The following is a 21,603-nucleotide window of genomic DNA, read 5'->3' on the forward strand; positions in this document are numbered from 1 at the left end:
CTCCTCTTTGCTTCTCATTGCTTTATATTTAATTATCTCGATTCTTCCTCTCTCATTTTTCTTCTCTCCTACTGTTATCTCACTGCTAATTGTTTGGTCAATAGCTTTAACCGACCTTAGACGTTTTATAGATGACTCACTGTGAATGTGTGTGTGTGTGTGTGTGTGTTTAGATTACGTGGTTGGTGCCAAAGCGTGATCTCTCACAAATTGTTCGACCACATCGTTCTGGTTTTCATCTTCCTCAACTGCATCACCATCGCTCTGGAAAGACCTGATATACATATTCACAGCAAGGTGAGACAATGTTTGTTTAACGGTCCATGCTTTACTCTTAACTGACATGTTTTAAATGTAATTATTTACAGGTTATTTATATTACAGCAAACGTGAAAAACTAAAGGTTCCAGAACTTGTTATTCCATACTCACCGTTGTATATTCAGTTGTTTGCTTTTCAATAACTGAAAATGGGTTCATCGTTTTCTTGCATAACACATGTGAAACTGCACGTTTTGGGTGCTTGAAAGATGATTCTGTCCATTTTGCAGAAATCTATAGAAATGTTTCATTGATTTTCGCTGGTTACAAAGTGCTACAATGTGTAACATGAGCCGATAGAAACTTCCTGTACATTAACCCGACTGGAGGCCTTTAGGGCTGATTTTACTAGAGGAGACAAACTGTAGACACACAGGTAGAATGTATGAAACAACTGCTGGTCCATAAAAAGAGAACATGTGCATGTCTATTCCTTGATATTTTCTTTACTGTCCTTACGTTAATCTCACTCCCTTCTTTAGGAGCGGCTGTTTCTGCGTGTGTCCAACTACGTTTTCACTGTGATCTTCCTGGCAGAGATGCTCACTAAGGTAAACACCACTGTTTTCTTTACCATCAGGGTGGTGAAAAGATGTCGTTTGTGGTATGTGATCAGAATAAGTCTTGATTTCGTTTATCAATGACTTCCTAGTTGTAGCTCTAATTTCAAGTTTAGGAGATGTTTTTAATCATTCCATGATGGTTTCTCCAGGTCTTAGCTCTCGGTTTCTGCTTTGGGAAGCAGACTTACCTCCAGTCCAGCTGGAACGTTCTGGACGGTTTGTTGGTGTTCGTGTCTATGGTCGACATTCTGGTCTCCCTGGCCTATACTGGCGGAAACAGGATCCTGGGCATCCTCAGAGTCCTCCGCCTGCTACGAACACTACGCCCACTGAGGTACACAGGGGATTTGTGTATGTGTGAAGGTGTTGGTTTGCGTGGATATGAGCGCACACACACAGGAAGCATCCCACTTTATTTCATATTTCTTTCACTTGTATTTGTGTCTGTTGGTATTGGACTATATGTGCTACATCTGCATGTCTTTATTTGTGTGTTTCCAGGGTGATCAGCCGAGCCCCGGGATTAAAGCTGGTTGTGGAGACGCTCATCACCTCTCTCAGACCCATCGGGAACATTGTCCTCATCTGCTGCGCCTTCTTCATTGTCTTTGGCATCTTGGGAGTGCAGGTAGTTTGCATTCCCACACAGTAACACACACAAACTGCGTGTTTGCCTCGAACACAGACATGTGTGAGCTAGGTAGAGGTTCCGATGTGCACACTGCTGAAACTGCTTTGTCATTTGCTTCTTCTAAGCTCGAGGACAAAACCTTTTACCCTTTGTAGTTTAAATGTCAATCTCGTTGAGCAGCTGCATGTGTGATTGTGGCTTGAGGGGGGATTGGAAGTGTCTAGAATATCCAATTGTTCTTTAAGAGTGTGAGTTTTTGAAAGAATGACAATTAGGTTAAGCGTGAAAAGGGACAACAGGACCCTCAGGCCAGCTTTTAGCCGAGCACTCAGGGAAAACCTCTGATAAAAATGTGCTCTCTGAAACGTTCTTTTATTGCCGGCATTAATAGTTGAGCGTTTAAAAAGTCATAAGCTCCGATGCAATTGAGATAATGTGTAAATGGCAGCCAGATAGCCCTGTAGACCTCCCTCTCTCTCTCTCTCTATCTCGCTCTCTAGCTGTTCAAAGGGAAGTTCTACCACTGTGAAGGTCTGGACACGAAAAACATCACCAACAAGTCTGACTGCCTGCAGGCCAACTACCGCTGGATACGGAGGAAGTACAACTTTGACAACCTGATTCAGGTACGAATTCATGGACTGAGGGAGAGAGAGGGGAGGAGAGGAGAGGAGAGGAGAGGAGAGGAGAGGAGAGGAGAGGGAGGAAGAAAGAAGACTATTGTTCAGACCGATGCAATCTACAAAAACAAATTAACTAACTAAAAACTGCTAGTAAAATATAACTTTTTTATCGCTACCTGCAGTGCAACAGTATATACATAGTATTGACTGTGGTAAATAGAGTGGTAGTTTTTCATAGGTATCCATGGTGACAGGAGTATGTTGATATATTTTTAATTTAACATTTGACAGAGAGTTGGGTTGTCTTACATTCTAGCAGTAGACACTTGCAGATGGAGGTTTAAATAATTCAGTTTAAGAATGTGATTATTTTATTGATTTACTTTACATGACTTTATATTTTGGAGATTTATTATTTATTACTTATTTTCAGGTGCATACTTGTATTTTGGATTTCTACTAGAACATTTTTACATTTTGCTTTAATGTTCAAAAAACATACCGGCTGTGCTGCAAGACCTTTTTTCACTCTCTGTCTGAAACGCTCTGTTTGACCACCTGCTCTGATTGTTCAGCTGTTTGAGCGCGTGCCAAACTAGATCATAGGCAGGTATTATGCAAATGTGTTACTTGGTGACATCACCACGTTACGGAAGAAAAGGCGGAAACTTCAGGCAGTTCGGGAGCAGTGTTTCTGTCGGGGAGAGTAACTCCCTTCGGCGTGGACTTTGGGCTTTTTATAACTTTGCAGACCTTTTATATGCACAAAAACCTATATAACACACTAAAGGAAAGGGGAAAAAGCACAAAAGCATAATAGGTCCTCTTTAAATATGGTATACCCGTCTACCTTGCTTTGTTGAATGTTAAATTATTATAAATTAAAAATAGAAGTATTATTTTTTTAAACCAATATCAACTCAGCTATCAAGATTGAATATGTATCTTCTACTGACTGACACTAATTGTCATTGGGAGAACAAATGGCATGCTAACTCTGCAGAAGAGACAGTGTTCATACTGTAACTGTGAGTGTCTGGGTGTAATAATCTTAGGACCAGGTCTATGTGTTGACTACTTTCTCTGTGTCTCCTCTCCAGGCTCTGATGTCTTTGTTTGTGCTGTCCTGTAAGGACGGCTGGGTCAACATCATGTATGACGGGTTGGACGCAGTAGGAGTGGACCAACAGGTAATGATGCGAGAAAATGTGCAGAACCATTCAGCAGGACTGGTGTCAAACATTTGTTGATGACTCGGTTTTAGCTACTTGAAGCCTGATCCGTTTCCAATCGAAAACCCATTTGACTCCTCACTGAGGAACCTCACTGACACTCCTCTCTCCTCGGATATATTACAACACATTATATGTCACTTTACAAAATAACATATATCCAAAACTGCGATTCATGCTGCTTATTTTATTGTACGCCTACTCTCGGCTAAGTGCACTTTGTGCAGTTGTATATAAAGTATCATAAAATCAATAATCACATCTAATTCACTATCATCAGGAGTAAAACTTTACTGTAAAAAGGCTTGATGTATTTGAACTGTAATGCATGTTAGAGGACAGTAGCACCATAGTCTTAATTGGAAGCTTTAACAGCAAGATATGCAATTATCTGCCCTAAAAGCAGCCTAAATACACGTTGGAGTAAAAAGTGAAAAAGAGACAGAGTGGGGATTTCTATTAAAAAAATAAGGGACGTTAAATGGCAGAAGTGTAGTAATAACAGATTCTTAGCAGAAGCAAGGGTCAAAAGGTGAGTTTATAGCCGGCTCTGCAAAGCTTCAATTGATGAGGCTGTCCTCAGATCCAAGACTGCCTGTGGTGTAATGGGCTGGAAGAGCTTAGATAGTCATATTTGCAACAACATAATAAATGGAGCGACTAGAAACTAAAGGATTATTTGTGGTAATCATCAGGAGAAATCTTGAAACTGCTGCACTGAATGATCCTTTTGAATCCTGGGAACAAACTCAAGGTTACCCAAGGATTTTCAGATAAGTCACATTGTTCTACTTGCTGTATGTGATAATATACTTTGAGGCTTTGCACTGGCACTGTGGCATTTGGGGAGTTGGTGTCACTCTCCTGCTCAAACCAGGTCAAAGGAACAAAACATAGTTCTGTGTTTTTCTTTGTCTCTTCTAAGCGATACACATATGAACAAACGGTAAACCTTGATTTTACAGTCCCCGAATTACGAAGTATTTACCCGGTAAATATATGGTAAACTATAGTGTATTATTGGGTAATTACCACTGGTAAATAAGTAGGTAAATACAAAGAAACTACAGCTGAAATACTAATGCCTAGTTTTAGCCCTGATTTTCCACTCCCCGACAGTTTTTGGAGCTTCCCGTCAAAAGCAAATCAGAGGCAAATCGGCGTTGGCTCGCCGCTCGCACATCGGTGCTCAAGCGTCATGTGTGAACTGTTCAAAGACGCTCGCCGTTGTTGTTGTTGTTGCAGCTACAGGATTAAAAAGCAAAAAAGAGTGTGGAAACAGGCAATTTTGTAAACACAGGTGCCAACGACAACATCTCGCATATCATGTCTTTTACCGTGTATTTCTCGCTTGTGTTTTCGTGAAAAAACGTAGTTTGGAGACCTCATCGAGGATTCCTCCCGGTGAAAGATCTTGAACCGTGTGACTTCCTGTCGCCGGTCAGTCATGCAATGTGAAAACCACAATGACTTCCAGACTCCAGATTACAAGACAGCAAGTTGTGTAGTGTGAACAATACTGCGATCTGACAACTTTGAAAGTCGTGAGGTGTGAACTTGGCTTAAGAAAAACCTCCACTATTACCCATCAATTCAAGTTCTGTGTAGTTATGACCGGTTTAGGTTGGTAGTAACTCAGATTTAATTGCGTACTTCCTAGGAAAGTAGGCAACCGCTTCGTAGAAATACCTCCTCTGTTACCTATGTAAAAGAAAAGGTTATCAAACAAACTATTGAAAAGCTTACTCTCCTCTTCTCTCCTCTTCTCTTCTCAGCCTGTAAGGAACCACAACCCCTGGATGCTGCTCTACTTCATCTCCTTCCTCCTCATCGTCAGCTTCTTCGTCCTCAACATGTTCGTCGGTGTCGTGGTGGAGAACTTCCACAAGTGCCGGCAGGACCAGGAAGAGGAGGAGGCCCGCTTACGGGAAGAGAAGAGGCTCAAAATGATAGAGAAAAAGCGCAGGAGTAAGGAGAATGATGGGGCTGGTCGGTAGTCTATTTTTCTGAGCACTGCCTGCTTTCAGAGCCTGAAAAAAAAAGAGAAAGAGAATGACAGAGAGAGAAAACAGGGAAATGTGTAAAGACTAAAAAAATACTGGAAGACTGGCTAGCTCACGCAAACGGTGATTGATCACTGACAGAAGGCGTTGGCTACGCCAGTCTGACGCATGTAACTGCATGACTGCAACCCTCCCCCAAAACCTCCCCTAACACTGCATGCACTACTTTGGAAACCGGGCCAAACCTAACCCACCTCTCAACTGTGCATTTGTATTAATCCATCTAAAAAATTGTATGCTCATGCTTTAATCAGTCGAACTGCCAAAACAATAGCAACAACGCACTAGCCTCCATTTCATTTCTAAAATGCTTAAATTACATCTTTTAAGACCAAATCCTGCTTTATTCCCATTGCTTATAAATAATGAGAACAATTAATGCATGTGAAGCCAATCCAGGTAGTTGCTTTCCTCCATGTGTCTCAGGAAATTTTGCTAGCATCAGTAAAACGCAAACGCCCCCCTTTCCCTTCCTCCTGGCGCATGTGCAATCCTGACCTCGCGGCGTCTCAACACGGGTAGAAGAAGAAGGACATTTCCTCTGAACACGCTTTGATGGGCAGACTCAGAAACATAGCAGATGTTTTTGGCTGCTATACCCGCTAAATACCTTGTGGTAATAGAGCTGTTAGAAGATGTTAAGTTTGTTAGATACGGAGGATTGTTGGTTACACCTCGTAGGTAATACAAGCTGGCAGAAACATCAGAAACACACCACCTATTGCAAAAAAACAAGTCCCAAGTGCTCGCACTACAAAGCAGTATTTTGTGTGTTCTTTGATTATGGTAATATGTTGAGCTGAAGAAAAATAAATTGGCGGAAGCACATGGTTTTATTGGCTGAAACATCAAAAGAGCACCACCGTTTGGCTACGGCACTAAATTATACCCAACTACCCAACACATCAATCACAGAGTTACACTAGGAGGCAGTATATGGTGTGAGCAGAGCGCCACTCTTTTCATCTTGTGTTAGTAACATGTCTCACTGGTCTAAAACTGCTAGAGGTCCACACAAATGTGATCTATTTCCAGTGTTTGGCCTTGCAATCAGTCTAACCATCAATCAAAAGATTAAAAAAAAGAAGAAGTTTTAGACTTTTGAGATTTTTCTGAAGGGTTAAAAATGACTGTAGTGGTGTCATTGAAGAGCACGGTGACTCCAGTGTATGTTCAACATCACAGTCGACTTTTTAGTTAGGAATTTGAACAGTGAAACAATATGGATAGACCGATTTGAATTTGTTAAACACAATAAACAGATTGGTATTTGCTAATTGTGTTGTTGAACCTACCCTGCGCAGCCCCTCTCAACCACAGACATTACCCTTTACATCACAGGCATGTAAGCATGCAGTAGACAGACAGGGCATGGTGTACTTTGGAGGGTAAACATGCACGTACCACAAATATGATCATCAATCATATACGGACATGTGAGTACACAGTCTATCAAAACATAGTTACGTGTGTTTAGAACGATTTTCGGTGCTAAGCTTAATTAACGTCACATATTGCTCTGTTTTGTCCACCTCTGAGCTTTCTTCATAATTACAGCTACACTCAGAAGTCTGTTCATTATGCAAAGGCTGTAATGCCGCCTTCTAAGAAGGAGCAACACTCCTCATCAGAGAGTACAGTCTGTAGTCTGGGTTTTAATGGAGACTTCTCATTTAGGTCAGAATACATAGCGTGACCTCTCTGCCCTGGCAAGAATATAATTATTACAGAGGCCATAGATCTTGCAATAATGATCCCATTAAAGGGTAACTTTGTTATTTTTTAACCTTTTGTGTGTAACTGACTAACAGGGAGAACAATTTATGAAATTGGTCCAGTATTGAGGGAGAGCGCTGTAATGTAATCCTATAGGGGCAAGCTGGCACCGTCATTTACGTCCACTAAAAGTGCTTGTTTTTGCCATGACAGTCTCTGATTGGTATTATAAGTGTCTGACATTATGGAAAGAGTCTAGCTCAAGGAGAAGTCTCGTTCTGAAATCTGGCGATGCAACGTGTTGCCGGAAGACAACGGTGAGTATACCGATATTCAGATTTCACAACAAGAGTCCTCCTTGAACGGGACCTGGACACAATAAACAGAAGCGAAAGGTAAAGAAAAACATTTTATTTCTCTGTAAGATCCTTTTATAAGGTTGTCAGACACTTATAACAACAATCTGAGCCTGTCAGAGTCAAAAAATAAGCTCTTTTAGTGGAAGTAAGGTTACTTTGACACTGCTCACTTGCCCTCACAGCTTGTTTCGCGGCTGCCGTTTACAGCGCTCTCCCTCAATACTGGACCAATTTAAGAAATTGTTGTCCCCATTAGTTACTTAAACATGGGAAAATAGGGTACAGGTTGAAAAATACAGATGTTACCCTTTAAAGGAACTCTCTGACATATTTAAAAAATGTGCCACTTCTTTTAGTCCAATACAGGGTAGGTCAGGGATCTGTTTACCAAAGACTCATAGAAGGGAGGATCATTATATATTAAACTAGTAAAATATCTTAACATCTTAAACTAGCAAAATGCTTTTCAACAGGTGAGGAGAAGCGGTAATATGTATCCAAGAATGAGTCATTTGAGCGAATGAGCAACAGTCTTATCATTTGATCCATTTAAATCCTGTTTTCAAATGATAAAATTAATAATATAGCCTAGCTGTGACTCTCATGTCCTCTCTTATTTGAACATACCATACAGGCAGTGGTGTGCACAGACTGTGTGAGGGGTGATAATGGAAAAAAAGGGGACACCAACACAGTAACAGTAAATACTTGAGATGCCAGATGTGATGTGAGGGCAAACACAGAGGAATGCCGTTAAAGAACCAGCATATCTTGATTAAATAAAAGTATAAGAAGGGAACTTTTAAGCAGAAAGAGCAGTGGTGGTTCCCCTTCCTTAGCACCGTGCACCTTCCTGTGCACACCACTGGATACATATACTATCTACATTTCAGAGCTCAGTTACTCACAGTTTCACTCTTTTCTGTCCGTCTGCCTTTTGGTATTCGTCCCTCCTCGTGTCGTCTTTGCATATATTTGTGTGTGTGTGTGTGTGTTTGTGTGCTCCAGAGGCCAAGCAGAGGCCGTACTACGCCGACTACTCTCCCCTGCGTCTTACCATCCACACACTGTGCACCAGCCACTACCTGGACCTCTTCATCACCTTCATCATCTGCATCAACGTCTTCACCATGAGCATCGAGCACTACAACCAGCCGAAGGTAATGTTTCTGCACACAGACGCATAAACATTAAAGTCACCTGGAGGTAGAGGTACCAAAAAATAGTCTTAAAGTGGCTAGATCAAGATACCACAGATGTTCCTAAATTCCTTTTAACAACTCTAGACATGGGCATCTTTTACTTTGCCCACTGTAAAATAAACTTTTCCACACACGTCTAGCCATCCTCTAGCGATGACTGAAGTGTCGGTTAGCTTTAGCTTGGTGACAACGTGCTATAAATCTGTAGTGTTTTGGATTTTCTGTGTAAAGCAGCCAGTGCAAGTATGTTGGCAAGTGACTCTAATTCTAAAAATACCCTCACTGTGTTGACCCAGCATCAATTTAACATTCCTTGTCAGATAAAAAACTCCATAGACATAGACTGAGGTTGGCATCACTGCCAGCACTACTGTACACTGATTTTTTTCTTCCGAAACGGCCGGCATGTTTATTTTCTTAAACCAAAGTTGTTGATGTATTTTTGGAGAGATGCCACAATCTGATACACTTTTTTGGCTTCCAAGGAGCTGCTGCTCTGCTATAGTCTCATTGGAATTGACTTTGTTCAAATTGTTGTTTGTATAAATGAACTTGAATTTGATTTGCCCTCAGGCAGCAATACAACTTACAAACATTTATTTTCATTATTTCCACTAAAAGGAAAAAATTGTTAATTGCGTACAGAACATATTAATTATAAATTATATGAATTATCATTGTGATGAGGGAGCCTTAGAGACAGAAACTACAGAAATGTCAGCGAGGAATTCTTTGAAATTTTAAAAGAATTGCCCCGATTTCCGACAGAAAGGAAGACATTGCGCCTCATTCCGGGGGGAAAAGAAAGAATGTGCTGCTAAATATATCACCTCCTGCCACAACAAAAGAGACAAAACCAGTAGGATTTACTTGAACTATAATCTGATTACCACCACCATCTCCTTTACTTATATTTACTTGTACATATATTATTTTATTTCAATTACCTATTTTATTCTATTATATAATATTTAGGGCTGTCAAAGTTAACGCGATAATAAGGCGTTAGCGCAAATTTGTTTTAACGCTACTAATTTCTTTAATGCATTAATACAACATGCAATTAGCGGGCTCAGAATCCATTGGCACCAACCATTCCATACTCGCTTGCCGCAAAAGAGGTTAAATAACTCTCCAAACTTACGCTAAATTTTGGCGAGGAAAAACTGGCATGGCCATTTTCAAAGGGGTCCCTTGACCTCTGATTTCAAGATATGTGAATGAAAATGGGTTCTATGGGTACCCACGAGTCTCCCCTTTACAGACATGCCCACTTTATGATAATCACATGCAGTTTGGGGCAAGTCATAGTCAAGTCAGCACACTGACACACTGACAGCTGTTGTTGCCTGTTGGGCTGCAGTTTGCCATGTTATGAGTTGAGCATATTTGTTTATGCTAAATGTAGTACCTGTGAGGGTTTCTGGACAATATTTGTCGTTGTTTTGTGTTGTTAATTGATTTCCAATAATAAATATATACACACATTTGCATAAAGCAAGCATATTTGCCCACTCCCATGTTGATAAGACTATTTAATACTTGACAAATCTCCCTTTCAGGTACATTTTGAACAGATAAAAAATGTGCAATTAATTTGTGATTAATCGCGATTAACTATTTTAATCGATTGACAGCCCTAATAATATTGTTATTCACTGTATTTTCTTTGAGCTGTTTTGTTTTTGTTTATTTTTCATTATCGTAATCGTGCTTTGGCAACACATGACTACTGTCATGCCAAAAAAATGAAAAAAATTGAATTATTAAGTATTGCCACAGAAAATGAATAGCCATCTAGTCTTTAATAGATGTTATGAACTAATTATTTGCCTGTGTGTGTGTTTGTGTGTTCAGTATTTAGAGGAGGTCCTGAAGTACTGTAACTACGTGTTTACCTGCATCTTCGTCGTCGAGGCCCTGCTCAAACTTGCAGCGTTCGGGATACAAAGGTTCTTCAAAGACAGGTAACACAGTGGGATGTGATTAACGCCCATTGCTGTAAAATGTCATAGTTTTTATTTATATGTGACATTACAATAATACATGGTGTGAAATAATAATTCCTGCTCCATGAGCACATGTACAGTATAACATCCTAACTTTATTCTTAGGTGGCCTCTTGTTCTCATTACACACTGAGTGTATGCATCTGTCTCAGGGTGGCCTGGTGGAGACTAATCAGTGTTTCTCCTACCATAGAGATTAGTGGGTTGGCTACCCATTAATCTAACCAAGATGCTCACTAATCACCACCAACAGCCAGGCAAACAACAGTTTTCTACGTGCCTAAAATGTTGAAACTGGTTTCTATGTGTGTTTAGATGGAATCAGCTGGATATAGCGATAGTGGCGCTGTCCATCATGGGCATCACTCTGGAGGAGCTGAAAATGAGCGCAGCACTGCCCATCAATCCTACCATCATCCGAATCATGAGAGTACTCAGAATAGCACGAGGTACAAACACACACACACACACACACACACGCACACACACACACACACTATTTATCTTGTGTACAATTGCAGAGCATAATTCGTTGTCGTGTCAGTTTGTGAGTCATCGCTACCGACACTCTTCATTCACTTTATTGATGTTGTGAAGCCCGTTTTATCACCAAATGTTTTATCGTTTCTTCTTGTAAATTCGGCATTTAAAGTGATATGTCACAGATGCCTCCTGGCTTCCACAAATAAATACAGATCGGAGCGCCTCCCTGCTGCTCCCGGTGTCATGCCGTGACATTGTAAATTCTGCAGCAAATGGGCCAGCTGACACCAGCAACAGTTTAAAGACTGCTCTTGTGTCTCTCCGCAGTGCTGAAACTTCTGAAGATGGCCACGGGGATGCGATCTCTGCTGGATACCGTCATGCAAGCGCTGCCGCAGGTAAACACCGACTCTGTGGGGTCTCAAACACAAAAGAGTTTTTTGGTTTATTTATGTTTTTTCAGGTAAATGTGAAGGTTTTGTTCGGAATAGAGAGCTCTCTGAAAGATTTATGCCTTCTGATGAATATTTAACTCAAGTCACATGAAAATGTTTATTCTGACCCTAAAATGTCTCATTCTGTACGTTCCCTCTCCTACCTTTAGTACAACTGAACTATGCACTCCATTTGGTTTTATTATGAAATGTGCATGATAATAAACACATCTCATAGGATGTAGCTCAGGAAATGAAGTACCATTAAGGAGCAGTGTCTTAGGGGCTCAGATGTGTTAAGGCACAATAAAAGCAGATGGTGCAGCTGAGTACATGGAGGGTTCAAATAAAACCAGTTTGATGAATGATTCAAATCATTTCATATGATATTTTTGCATGCATTAGACCTGTATAGTTGAGTTAAGCTGTCATTTAAAAAACAACTTTTAGAGTCAGACTGTACAGCCGACCCCCCCCCCCCTGATGTTACTCGGTGGGCGTTTTCTGTCAAAACGCTCCTTTTAAAGGATGTTGTGGGAGTATCTCAGGTCTCTCTCTCTCTCCTGCTGCCTGGCACAGTTCTTTTAGAGGCAAAGAGCAGCTGCACCAAAGATGATGATGCACATGCAGTGACAGACCCCATTGTTCTGCTATTTTCTAAATGTCAAGTGTACAGATATAACCATCAGGGCACAGAGTGCTCAAGAGACTTTTAAGGAAGTGGATAAACGACAACATGCTGGGGACCTTGTGAGGGTATAATGCAGATGTAGTCACAGGAAGTGCATAAAGTTCACAGGGTTTGCCCAAAAATCCTCCCTGATGACTATTTTTATAGCACTCCAGGTTCACCACCATATTTCTTAGTGTACGGAGCTGCTGTCAATAACTCAGCTCAGAGTTTTGATAGAAAAAGCTTTCTCATTGGCAAAAACACAGAATACTATAGAGGACAAACCCTGCCAAAACGCGATAAATAAATATGCCATTAAATGTAAAAAAAATAATATTAAAAATACATGTCGATAAATAAATACATAAATTGAATAATGAAAAATTGAAATTTAATAAAATATATTACAAATTAATGAATTAATTAAAAGGAAAATTAAATAGAAGAGTAGATAAGGGAAATAATACAAAGGTGAATAAATAAAGAAGCAAATTAAAACAAATATAAATTTATGTTCCATTTTATCAATAAATGAATGCCTAAATTTATTTGTATTATTATTGGTACATTCATACATTGGTACATTAAATGGCATATTTATTTATTTGTTGAGTCATTTATTTATTCCTTTTTTTATTATTATTTTGTCAGGTTTCCGTCCTCCATAGAACACATGTCTGCCTGTTAATTTTAAGAATTTTTAGTGTATGTTGTAATCATCCTGTGTGGAAAATAAAACTGAATTCAAGTAGCATGTAAATGAATCCATGCCCTGTTTTCTCTACCTCACTAATGTGATGCACAAATGCGTTAAAGCTTTGAGTACACCTGTCAGCCAGCAAATAATTGCCCCATAACCCTCAGTGTGAGCAATGTACAATCAGAAGTTTGAATAGGAGCAATTTGAATTATGTAAACTTGCATGAAACATTACTTTTTATCATTTATTCTTGTTTGATTGCTGTGACTTTGCTCTGCTCATCCGCAAACTGTGAAAACAAACAACTTTTACATTGCAATCACTTGCTGTTTTGCTAAAGACTGAAAAAAACAAGTCAGATGGAAATCCGATGCTCTGCTGAATCAACCAATCAGTGTTTTTACATTATTTGATGTGTGTTTGAGTGCACAACGCACCCTAATGTGTGTCAGCATGAACGCAAAAAGTCGACTTCAGTGCAAGACATTTTTGTAAATATGTTATTTCCATTCATAATGCACGGGTAGAATAGAATAAATACAGTGTAATAAATCTATTCCCTGCTGATTTAAACGAGCAGTATTTACACTGGGGTTTGGTGTGCACAGGGTGGATCTAACATGCGTATTGCTTCCAGGTGGGAAATCTGGGCCTCCTCTTCATGCTGCTCTTCTTCATCTACGCTGCGCTGGGAGTGGAGCTCTTCGGCAAACTGGGTCAGTCACACTACTGTCAAAAAAAAACACACACACACACGCATACAACACGGTTTTCAAGCTTCAGCAGCAAAGGGTTTTTGAATCCAGTCATTACGACCACAGTCACGACTTGGAGCGCATTTCCCCGCCTGAGCTGTCTCTGTTGCATCCTCACTCTCTACACCCCATCTGTCTCTCTTTCTCTCCACCGCTCCCACATCAGAGACCGGCTTCTAACAAGAAAAGATCACATTTGCATGATCACATTTATTTACGTGTTGCCTCCTCAATAGGCCGTCTCCATCCAACTCATTTTCTCTGAGAGCGCAACAATGTGTGAGGGAAGAGGATTAGCCAAGCAGGCATCTGGGAGGACAAAATGAAAACAACTTGGTGATGAAGAGGTTGCTCTCTGTGAAATGTTATTATGCTTCCGCTCGACGCAAAACGAAAGGATGCCTGTTTCCCAGTTTCGTAGAGTCAAAAGAAAACCCCTCTCCGTTTGTTGCCGTGATTTTTTGCTTTTGTCAAGCTGCTGACAAAAGCTTTTGGATGTGCCGAACGCCTTCTTTTCCCCTACTGTGCCTCACTTTAAATCCCGTTTCAGGGCTTTCAAAGCTGAGGGTGTGAATTATATTTTGGTACAAGCATTTGCAGCAGTTTGGTGGAACATATTCCAGTACAGCTTGGTTCAGGATCAGGGCACTATTACTTTATATTGTGCATACAACGTCATATTGTGTTGAACCAATTTTTGCCCACTCATCACTGCAGATTACAGTATGTTGAGCCTTTCTTCTCTGCCTCCTCACCTCATCTTAGGGGTGTCACGGTGAAGGAATTTCCCCTGCGGTGATAGTGATGACTAAACAGCACGATATGTGATATTATTGCCTTCTTTTTTGCAAATTACTTCATTCATCCTGATGTTCGTGATATATAAATAAGCTTTATTATTACTAATTACATTGTTGCTTTTTGAATGACAAAGATGACACTTTTAAAACTATTTAAATACCTGTTTAATGTTCACTGTTTAATGCAGAACACACAAGGGAAATGAGACGCAGCGTTTTTTTCAGCTGAGACGATTTGGTTGCGTCTGGTTGCTATGATACGGAATATCCGCAGAAATAAAAATGTCGGCACACAGTAGAGTACTTGCTCTGGATGAAGGGAAGGCTGAAACACGTTAAGAGAGAGAGAGGATGTGTATTAGTTTCTCCTCTATTGTTGTTTTTGTTCAGCACTTGTAGCTACACGTTAGGATGTGACGATTGGTCTTTGTGGTATTTGTTTGGCCCCTCCTCCATTGTGATTGGACGGCTGGGTAAAAAGTGACAGTGACAACTGTAGCATTTTACCCAAAGTTGAACATTTTTCAACTCTTGGCGGCGCTCAGCAAAGAATACACGCTCAGCACCTTGTCGTGCTACGTGTCCACAGGATCCGTCCTTTCCACGCTTCCCATTCATAGTCCATGTAAGCAGCCGTGCAATGCATTCTGGTAGCGTAGCGGCGCGATTCGAGAGACGGAGCGTCACGACGACCGCTCCTCATTTGCATAAAGTTGAGGTCTAGTCTACTTTATGCAAATCACGGGCGTCCGACGCGACTCGCCACCTCTCGAAATTCTCTAGAAACTCTCCAGAAACTTTTAAACTAAGCCTTGTTGATCCAAAATAAAGACAGATTCAGCTTGTCAATAGCGCGGTATGGCAATATTGTGATTATTGCGACCGAATCTTAGACATTTTTACGCTACAAAAGGTCTCTGGAAGTTCACCCTGATGACCTATTTTATTTTAAACAACTCTGAAAACACATCTCTTTCCTGTTTTTATATTTCCCATGTAACATTTTCAATAATTTCACTTTTGCCATCGGAGGGCTGTGATTACGTGTAAGCTGACAGCGAATACAAAGCAAGAAAGTAGTTATGGGCTCCACCTTTATGAGCTTTTTAGAGGTTAGTATGCTTGTGTACTTCAGTATTTTGGTAACATGTTATCCTGCTTTGACTCCACACGGTGTTGTGAAATAACTGGCCACCGAGCTTAATTGGCTCATGGAATGTTTCGCCCTCAGGCAGGAGCAAAGACATTGTAAAGATGTGAAGTTCTTTTGGGAGACCTCAGACACGACTCTGTGACCGCGGTGTCTGCAGAAGGCTCAGCAGATAAGAGAAGGTCATAGGGAAGGGAAATACGAGGGGGGAATGTTAATACTCACAGCTTTGGATTCAAGCTTCGGTGCCGATAGCTGGTGTTGAGTAGATTTCAATTTGTATCTGAATCAAATTACTGATCTCTCGGAACCTAACGCCCAGATGGATCTCCGTCCTCGTTGCCACTGGACCGTGACTCAGGCTCGGAGAGAATACGTTATTTCTGCTTCCCGGATGACACATATATTTTAGCTTTGCATTGGCCATCTGTGGCCTTTTTTAAATTTTATAAAAACCTATGATGGTATTATTGTTTTGTCTCTTTGTTTGTGTATTTCAGTCTTGCACAGGGTTGCCAGGTCTGTGTGACAAAACTAGCAAAATGGCCAATAAAACCAGCCCAATACCAGATCTCTAAATAGGCCCCTGCCAAACCATATACACAGCTGATAAAGTCCAACAACAGCATTGCTATCATTGCCAAATGTATTGTAATATCTACAAAGTAACACCATAAATGTTTAGTGTGCCAGCATTAAGCTGTTTCCATAAACAGTTCTGTAACCTAGGTACTAAAATGGCCTTGTGTAATTAGATATATCATAAATAAAATATAGCTCTGTGAATTCACTGACGCACAAACTAACCTGTTGCTTTGTCTTTTCACTTTCTCCTCCCTTTTCCCCTCTTCCTCCCTGCCTGGACAACATGAATGTGCTTTTTTTCAACTTCATATTCATTTACTGTAGTTAATGCAATACCTTATTTCAACTAAAACATCTCATCATGTTGCTTCACTATGTTTTAATCATATTGCCTACTTATTATAAATAGATGTGTAAATAGGTTAGGCCTATGCTTTTTTGTTTACCTTATTTCAACTGGTGCACCTTTATCCTGTTAATTCACAACTGTTTAACTCTAATTAGGGCTGTCAAAGTTAACACGATAATAACGCGTTAACGCAAATTTGTTTTAATGCCACTAATTTCTTTAACGCATCAACGCGATCGTTCTTTCGGAGGTCGTAGCGGTCTCAGTTTTAAAGCTAGAAGTGAAGATACTGGCATCATATGAAATTAGAAAACCTAAGGAACCCATTGGTACCAACCATGTCACACTAGCTTGTCGCGACGGACGTTAAATAACGCTCCAAACTTGCCTAAACTTTGGCGAGGAAAACTGTCATGGCCATTTTCAAAGGGGTGAAAATGGGTTCTATGGGTACCCACAAGTCTCCCCTTTACAGACATGCCCACTTTATGATAATCACATGCAGTTTTGGGGCAAGTCATAGTCAAGTCAGCACACTGACACACTGACAGCTGTTGTTGCCTGTTGGGCTGCAGTTTGCCATATTCTGATTGCAGCATATTTTGTATCTATCTACCTATGAAGCCTAATGGAAGTGATGCACTGAACTGTCTGTTGAACTGTATTATTGACATAAAGCAGTGGCTGTCACAAAATGTCCTTCATTTAAATGAAGGTAAAACTGAATGCATTATGTTTGGTACTTCATGCATGACTAATTTTGCAGTCTCAGGCTTTGGTGCTCTGGCTTCTTATTTCAAACCAACTATAAAAAATCTGGGGGTGACATTTGACAGCTGTTTGAAATCTGATAAACAGATTAACTCTGTTGTTCAAATGAGCTTTTTCCAGCTTTGTCTTCTTTGGCTTTGCCCTTCCTCAATCGGCACGATCTTGAGAAGGCAATTCACGCCTTTATTAGCTCGAGACTTGACTATTGTAATGCACTGTATGTTGGTCTCAACCAGTCTTCCCATGCGCGCCTCCAACTTGTGCAAAATGCTGCTGCTCGCCTTTTAACTAACACTTCCAGACGAGAACACATTACCCCTCTACTTTACTCGCTCCATTGGCTTCCAGTTCACTTTAGAATCGATTTTTAGCTCTTGATGTTTGATTTTAAAGCCATTAACGGCCTCGCCCCGCCTTATTTGTCCGAGATTTTAACTCTCCGTGAGCATAACAGGGCTCTGCGGTCATTGGGTCAACTTTTTTTAGAAGTCCCGAGGTCGAGGTATAAGCTCTGGGGTGATGGTGCTTTTGTTGTCGCTGCTCCTAAACTATGGAACAAGTTACCCCCTGATATACGCACTGTCACTGACCTAGTACTTTTTAAATCTAAGCTCAATACTTTTTTATTTAGATTTGCTTTTAATACCTAGTAGCACTGTGACATTTTCCCTGTACTTTTTATGTACCTTTTTCTGATTTTACGATGTTATGTTTTTATTCCTGTTATTTTTTTATGTTAATGTGAAGCACTTTGGATACCTTTTGGTTATTGTAAAGGGCTATGGGCAAATAAATGTTGATTTGATTTGTTGATATTTTGTATGCTAAATGCAGTTCCTGTGAGGGTTTCTGGACAATATTTGTCATTGTTTTGTGTTGTTGATTTATTAGTATTAAATACTTGACAAATCTCCTTTTAAGGTACATTTTGAACAGATAACAAATGTGTGAATAATTAAATTTTAATCAATTGACAGCCCTAACTCTAATACGTGAGCTATTATTCATGTAATTTGCATGCAAAATAGGTTTACCTAACCAGTGTAACACTTCAAAAGTCGCCCAATTCCGCGGGAAAAGCGCGGACATGGCAACACTGGTCTTGCATGAAAAGATCTTCATGAGTAAAGTTTGATTCCATTTATTAGGATGGAAAGGTAACATCTTCAGTTCCTCTGAGCTACACACTGTGAACACCTCTCCTCTCTTTTCTCCTGCTGGTTGAACCTTAGAATAAGAAACACGGTGCACAATACTCTCAGGACTGTTTCATGTCTCTCCAGCTTCCTGCTAATGTGACCTGAGGCTCCAAACAAAGGAAGATCTCATCTGGTGGCTGTTTTGATTCTGTAAACAGGCTCCTGAGGGCTTTCTGTCAGATTGACCCTGAAACCGATAGAGACTTTGTCCTCCTCTCCTCTGCCACGTCCATAGAGACACGCTGCTTAGCAGCTGTTTTATGTGTTCAGTCATCACCGCTGACTAAAAGCATCAGGACTCTCTGAATGGAGCACTTATATGATCGTTTATGCTCACTGTTGTTTCTGTTGTCTCTGTCGTGCAACGTAATTTTAATGTCTGTCCATGTCTGTGTGTTGACCAGAGTGCAATGACAACAACCCATGTGAGGGTCTGAGTCGTCACGCCACCTTTGAGAACTTTGGGATGGCCTTCCTCACTCTGTTTCGAGTGTCCACTGGAGATAACTGGAATGGGATTATGAAAGTACGAACACATACACACACACACACACACTCACACACACACACACTTACACACACTTGCACTCACACAGAAAATGATGACTAGATTATCCCATAATAGCGGACAGAGCAATGACCTCCAAAACCAATTATGAAATAATAAAGTGGCTTAGAGCCGAGCAATGTCAAAACTTTCACATCTTGAGTTTTGCTTTATTAAAAAAAATTATATAATGATACAATTATATAATCATCAAAAATATATTTAAACAGGCCAACTCATAATGAACAAGGCTAATATTGACAATAATGTTTTCTTGTCTGGCTATTATTAATAACATGAGCATACTTTTGTTAATTTTTCATGACCTAATGTTGAATTTCTGTGGATTTATATCATTTGAGGATAGAATCTTTTCAGAATATGTGTCAAACAGCCAGTAATGTGAAGTGGATATTGATGCAATCCAATCACACTCCTCTTAATTTCCAGTAGAGGGCAGTCACAACTCACCAGTCCGTGCCATACACTTTATACTGCATGTTTAACCTGTCGCTAAAAAAGGCATCTCCTTAACCTCTCATTCTTCCACTTATTTTTACATTCTTCCTTTTTTTTTTTTACACATTCGTATATACTATTATGTAGTATTTTATTATACCCCCGCGACAACTGTTGGGGTATATAAGTCAGTTCCACACATGCTGACTACAGCAGCAAGAAAGTAACAGCAGCTGCAATTTCAACACATGCTCCGCTGCCCTACATCACTCCCGTTGTCCTTAGATTCCTCCAAATGTCCTAAGTTCTAAATGAGGCTCCATATCATATAACCAAACCGATTTCAAAGCTTTTCATGATATAGCCTCTGGCGTATTGGACAGACAGTTGTTCCATTGTGCATATCCAGCTGTAATAACTGGTGATGTGTGTGATTCTTAACTCTCTGTCATCTCTCTCTCTCTCTCTCTCTCTCTCTCTCTTTCTCTCTCTCTCTCTCTCTCTCTGCATCTTTCTCTGTGTCTTTTAAGGACACGTTAAGGGAGTGTCATCAAGACGACCGCCACTGTCTCTCCTACCTGCCTTTGGTCTCTCCAATTTACTTTGTCACGTTCGTGCTCATGGCCCAGTTTGTGCTGGTCAACGTGGTCGTGGCTGTTTTGATGAAACATCTAGAGGAAAGTAACAAGGTACAGTATCGAGAGGTCGAGACCAAGAAAGACAATATAGAGAGACATCTAGTAAATGTGTACCTACGCTACGATACAACTTTATTGTCAGTTTGCACTGAAATTCATTTTGCATCCATAGGCAGCTCAGATTGAGAAAAAGTACACATACAATAGACATACTGTTACCATAGACAGACAGACAAGTAAGACCCATCAGACAAAAAACAAAACACATCACAATTATTCATACATAACCCATTACAAAATTACCATCTGTCCTTTGGATTTACATGTCTTTAACAGCTCATTAGTTATTATTTAGCAACAAGATGGACTGATGGACAAAAGCGTTCTTTAGCCTGATGCGGTTAAATGTAGGGACTCTGAATCGCCTCTTGGAGGGCAGAAGTTGATATTCCCCATTTAAAACATGTAAGGGATCAGAAGAGATGCTGTTGGCAACCTGTGTGAACAAAGATTGCATATAGATAGCCAAAGGTTTAGTGTACACAACGTACATTTGAGGACATTCATGTATTAGTTACTGTCTCAGTACCGTTTTGACACTTTATTGATGGCTGTCGCATTTACTGTACATCTTACTTTTGCAGGAGGCTAAAGAGGATGCAGAGATGGACGCAGAGATCGCCTTGGAAATGGCGATGGAGAGGGAACGCAAACTAAGCACAACCTCCAACAACAGTTCAGCGGGAGGAACCTATGTCGGGCCGTGTCCACATTCACCTGGACAGGTAGGGAGGACTTTACCTCACTCACTCAGGAAACCTGACTAACCCTGAAACTACATTGGATGTGTTATTAGGGTTGTAATGAAGTAAAGCAGCATTGGCTGCATGTGATATGTGTTTCTGAATGTGTCCTTTCATTTAACCCATTAATTGTAAAACAGTGTCAAGAGGCAGCATAAACTGCACAAAGACAGTCAGTGTTTCAACTCTGTGGTCTCTGTCTCCCCCCACAGGAGGAAGAGGTGCAGTACGTGGACCAGGACCTGCTGTCGTTAAGGAAGATGTCCGTATCCAGGATGCACTCTCTGCCTAACGACAGCTACATGTTCCGACCCGTGCGGCCCGCCAGCGCCCCCTACCCTCTGGAGGAGGTAGAGCTCAGCCCCCAGCACCAGCATTCAGGTAACTTATCTCAGAGGGAAGAATTATTTAATCTGTTCAGGATCAGACATGAAACCAGCATCTTTTCTTTATATTAGACAGCCTGAACTGATATTGTTCAGACACAGATGTATGATATTCACATGGTATAAACTTCACATGGTCTAAGATTGTACTTA

General features: G+C 40.5%; 1 protein-coding gene across 9 annotated transcripts in view; it reads left to right on the forward strand.

Annotated features, from left to right (window-relative positions):
* The window catches only part of cacna1ha (calcium channel, voltage-dependent, T type, alpha 1H subunit a), a 144,800-nt gene that overhangs the window by 117,859 nt on the left and 5,338 nt on the right, over positions 1-21,603 (forward strand). For 7 of the 9 annotated variants that reach the window (XR_005209914.1, XM_037792351.1, XM_037792355.1 and 4 more), the window contains exons 21-36: positions 174-297; positions 803-871; positions 1,033-1,217; positions 1,385-1,511; positions 2,015-2,140; positions 3,238-3,327; positions 5,145-5,358; positions 8,516-8,667; positions 10,567-10,676; positions 11,034-11,167; positions 11,529-11,599; positions 13,646-13,724; positions 19,022-19,143; positions 20,154-20,312; positions 20,906-21,046; positions 21,277-21,445. Coding sequence is in view for 8 of the 9 variants with exons in the window: in XM_037792351.1 (XP_037648279.1) it covers positions 174-297; positions 803-871; positions 1,033-1,217; positions 1,385-1,511; positions 2,015-2,140; positions 3,238-3,327; positions 5,145-5,358; positions 8,516-8,667; positions 10,567-10,676; positions 11,034-11,167; positions 11,529-11,599; positions 13,646-13,724; positions 19,022-19,143; positions 20,154-20,312; positions 20,906-21,046; positions 21,277-21,445 (2,072 nt within the window). In the remaining variant the exon portion in view is untranslated. The remainder of the gene's footprint in view (positions 1-173; positions 298-802; positions 872-1,032; positions 1,218-1,384; positions 1,512-2,014; positions 2,141-3,237; positions 3,328-5,144; positions 5,359-8,515; positions 8,668-10,566; positions 10,677-11,033; positions 11,168-11,528; positions 11,600-13,645; positions 13,725-19,021; positions 19,144-20,153; positions 20,313-20,905; positions 21,047-21,276; positions 21,446-21,603) is intronic. The other 2 variants (XM_037792352.1, XM_037792354.1) reach the window with 2 other exon arrangements.

The sequence above is a fragment of the Sebastes umbrosus genome, chromosome 14 (genome assembly GCF_015220745.1).
Source record: "Sebastes umbrosus isolate fSebUmb1 chromosome 14, fSebUmb1.pri, whole genome shotgun sequence".
Lineage (NCBI taxonomy): Eukaryota > Metazoa > Chordata > Actinopteri > Perciformes > Sebastidae > Sebastes > Sebastes umbrosus.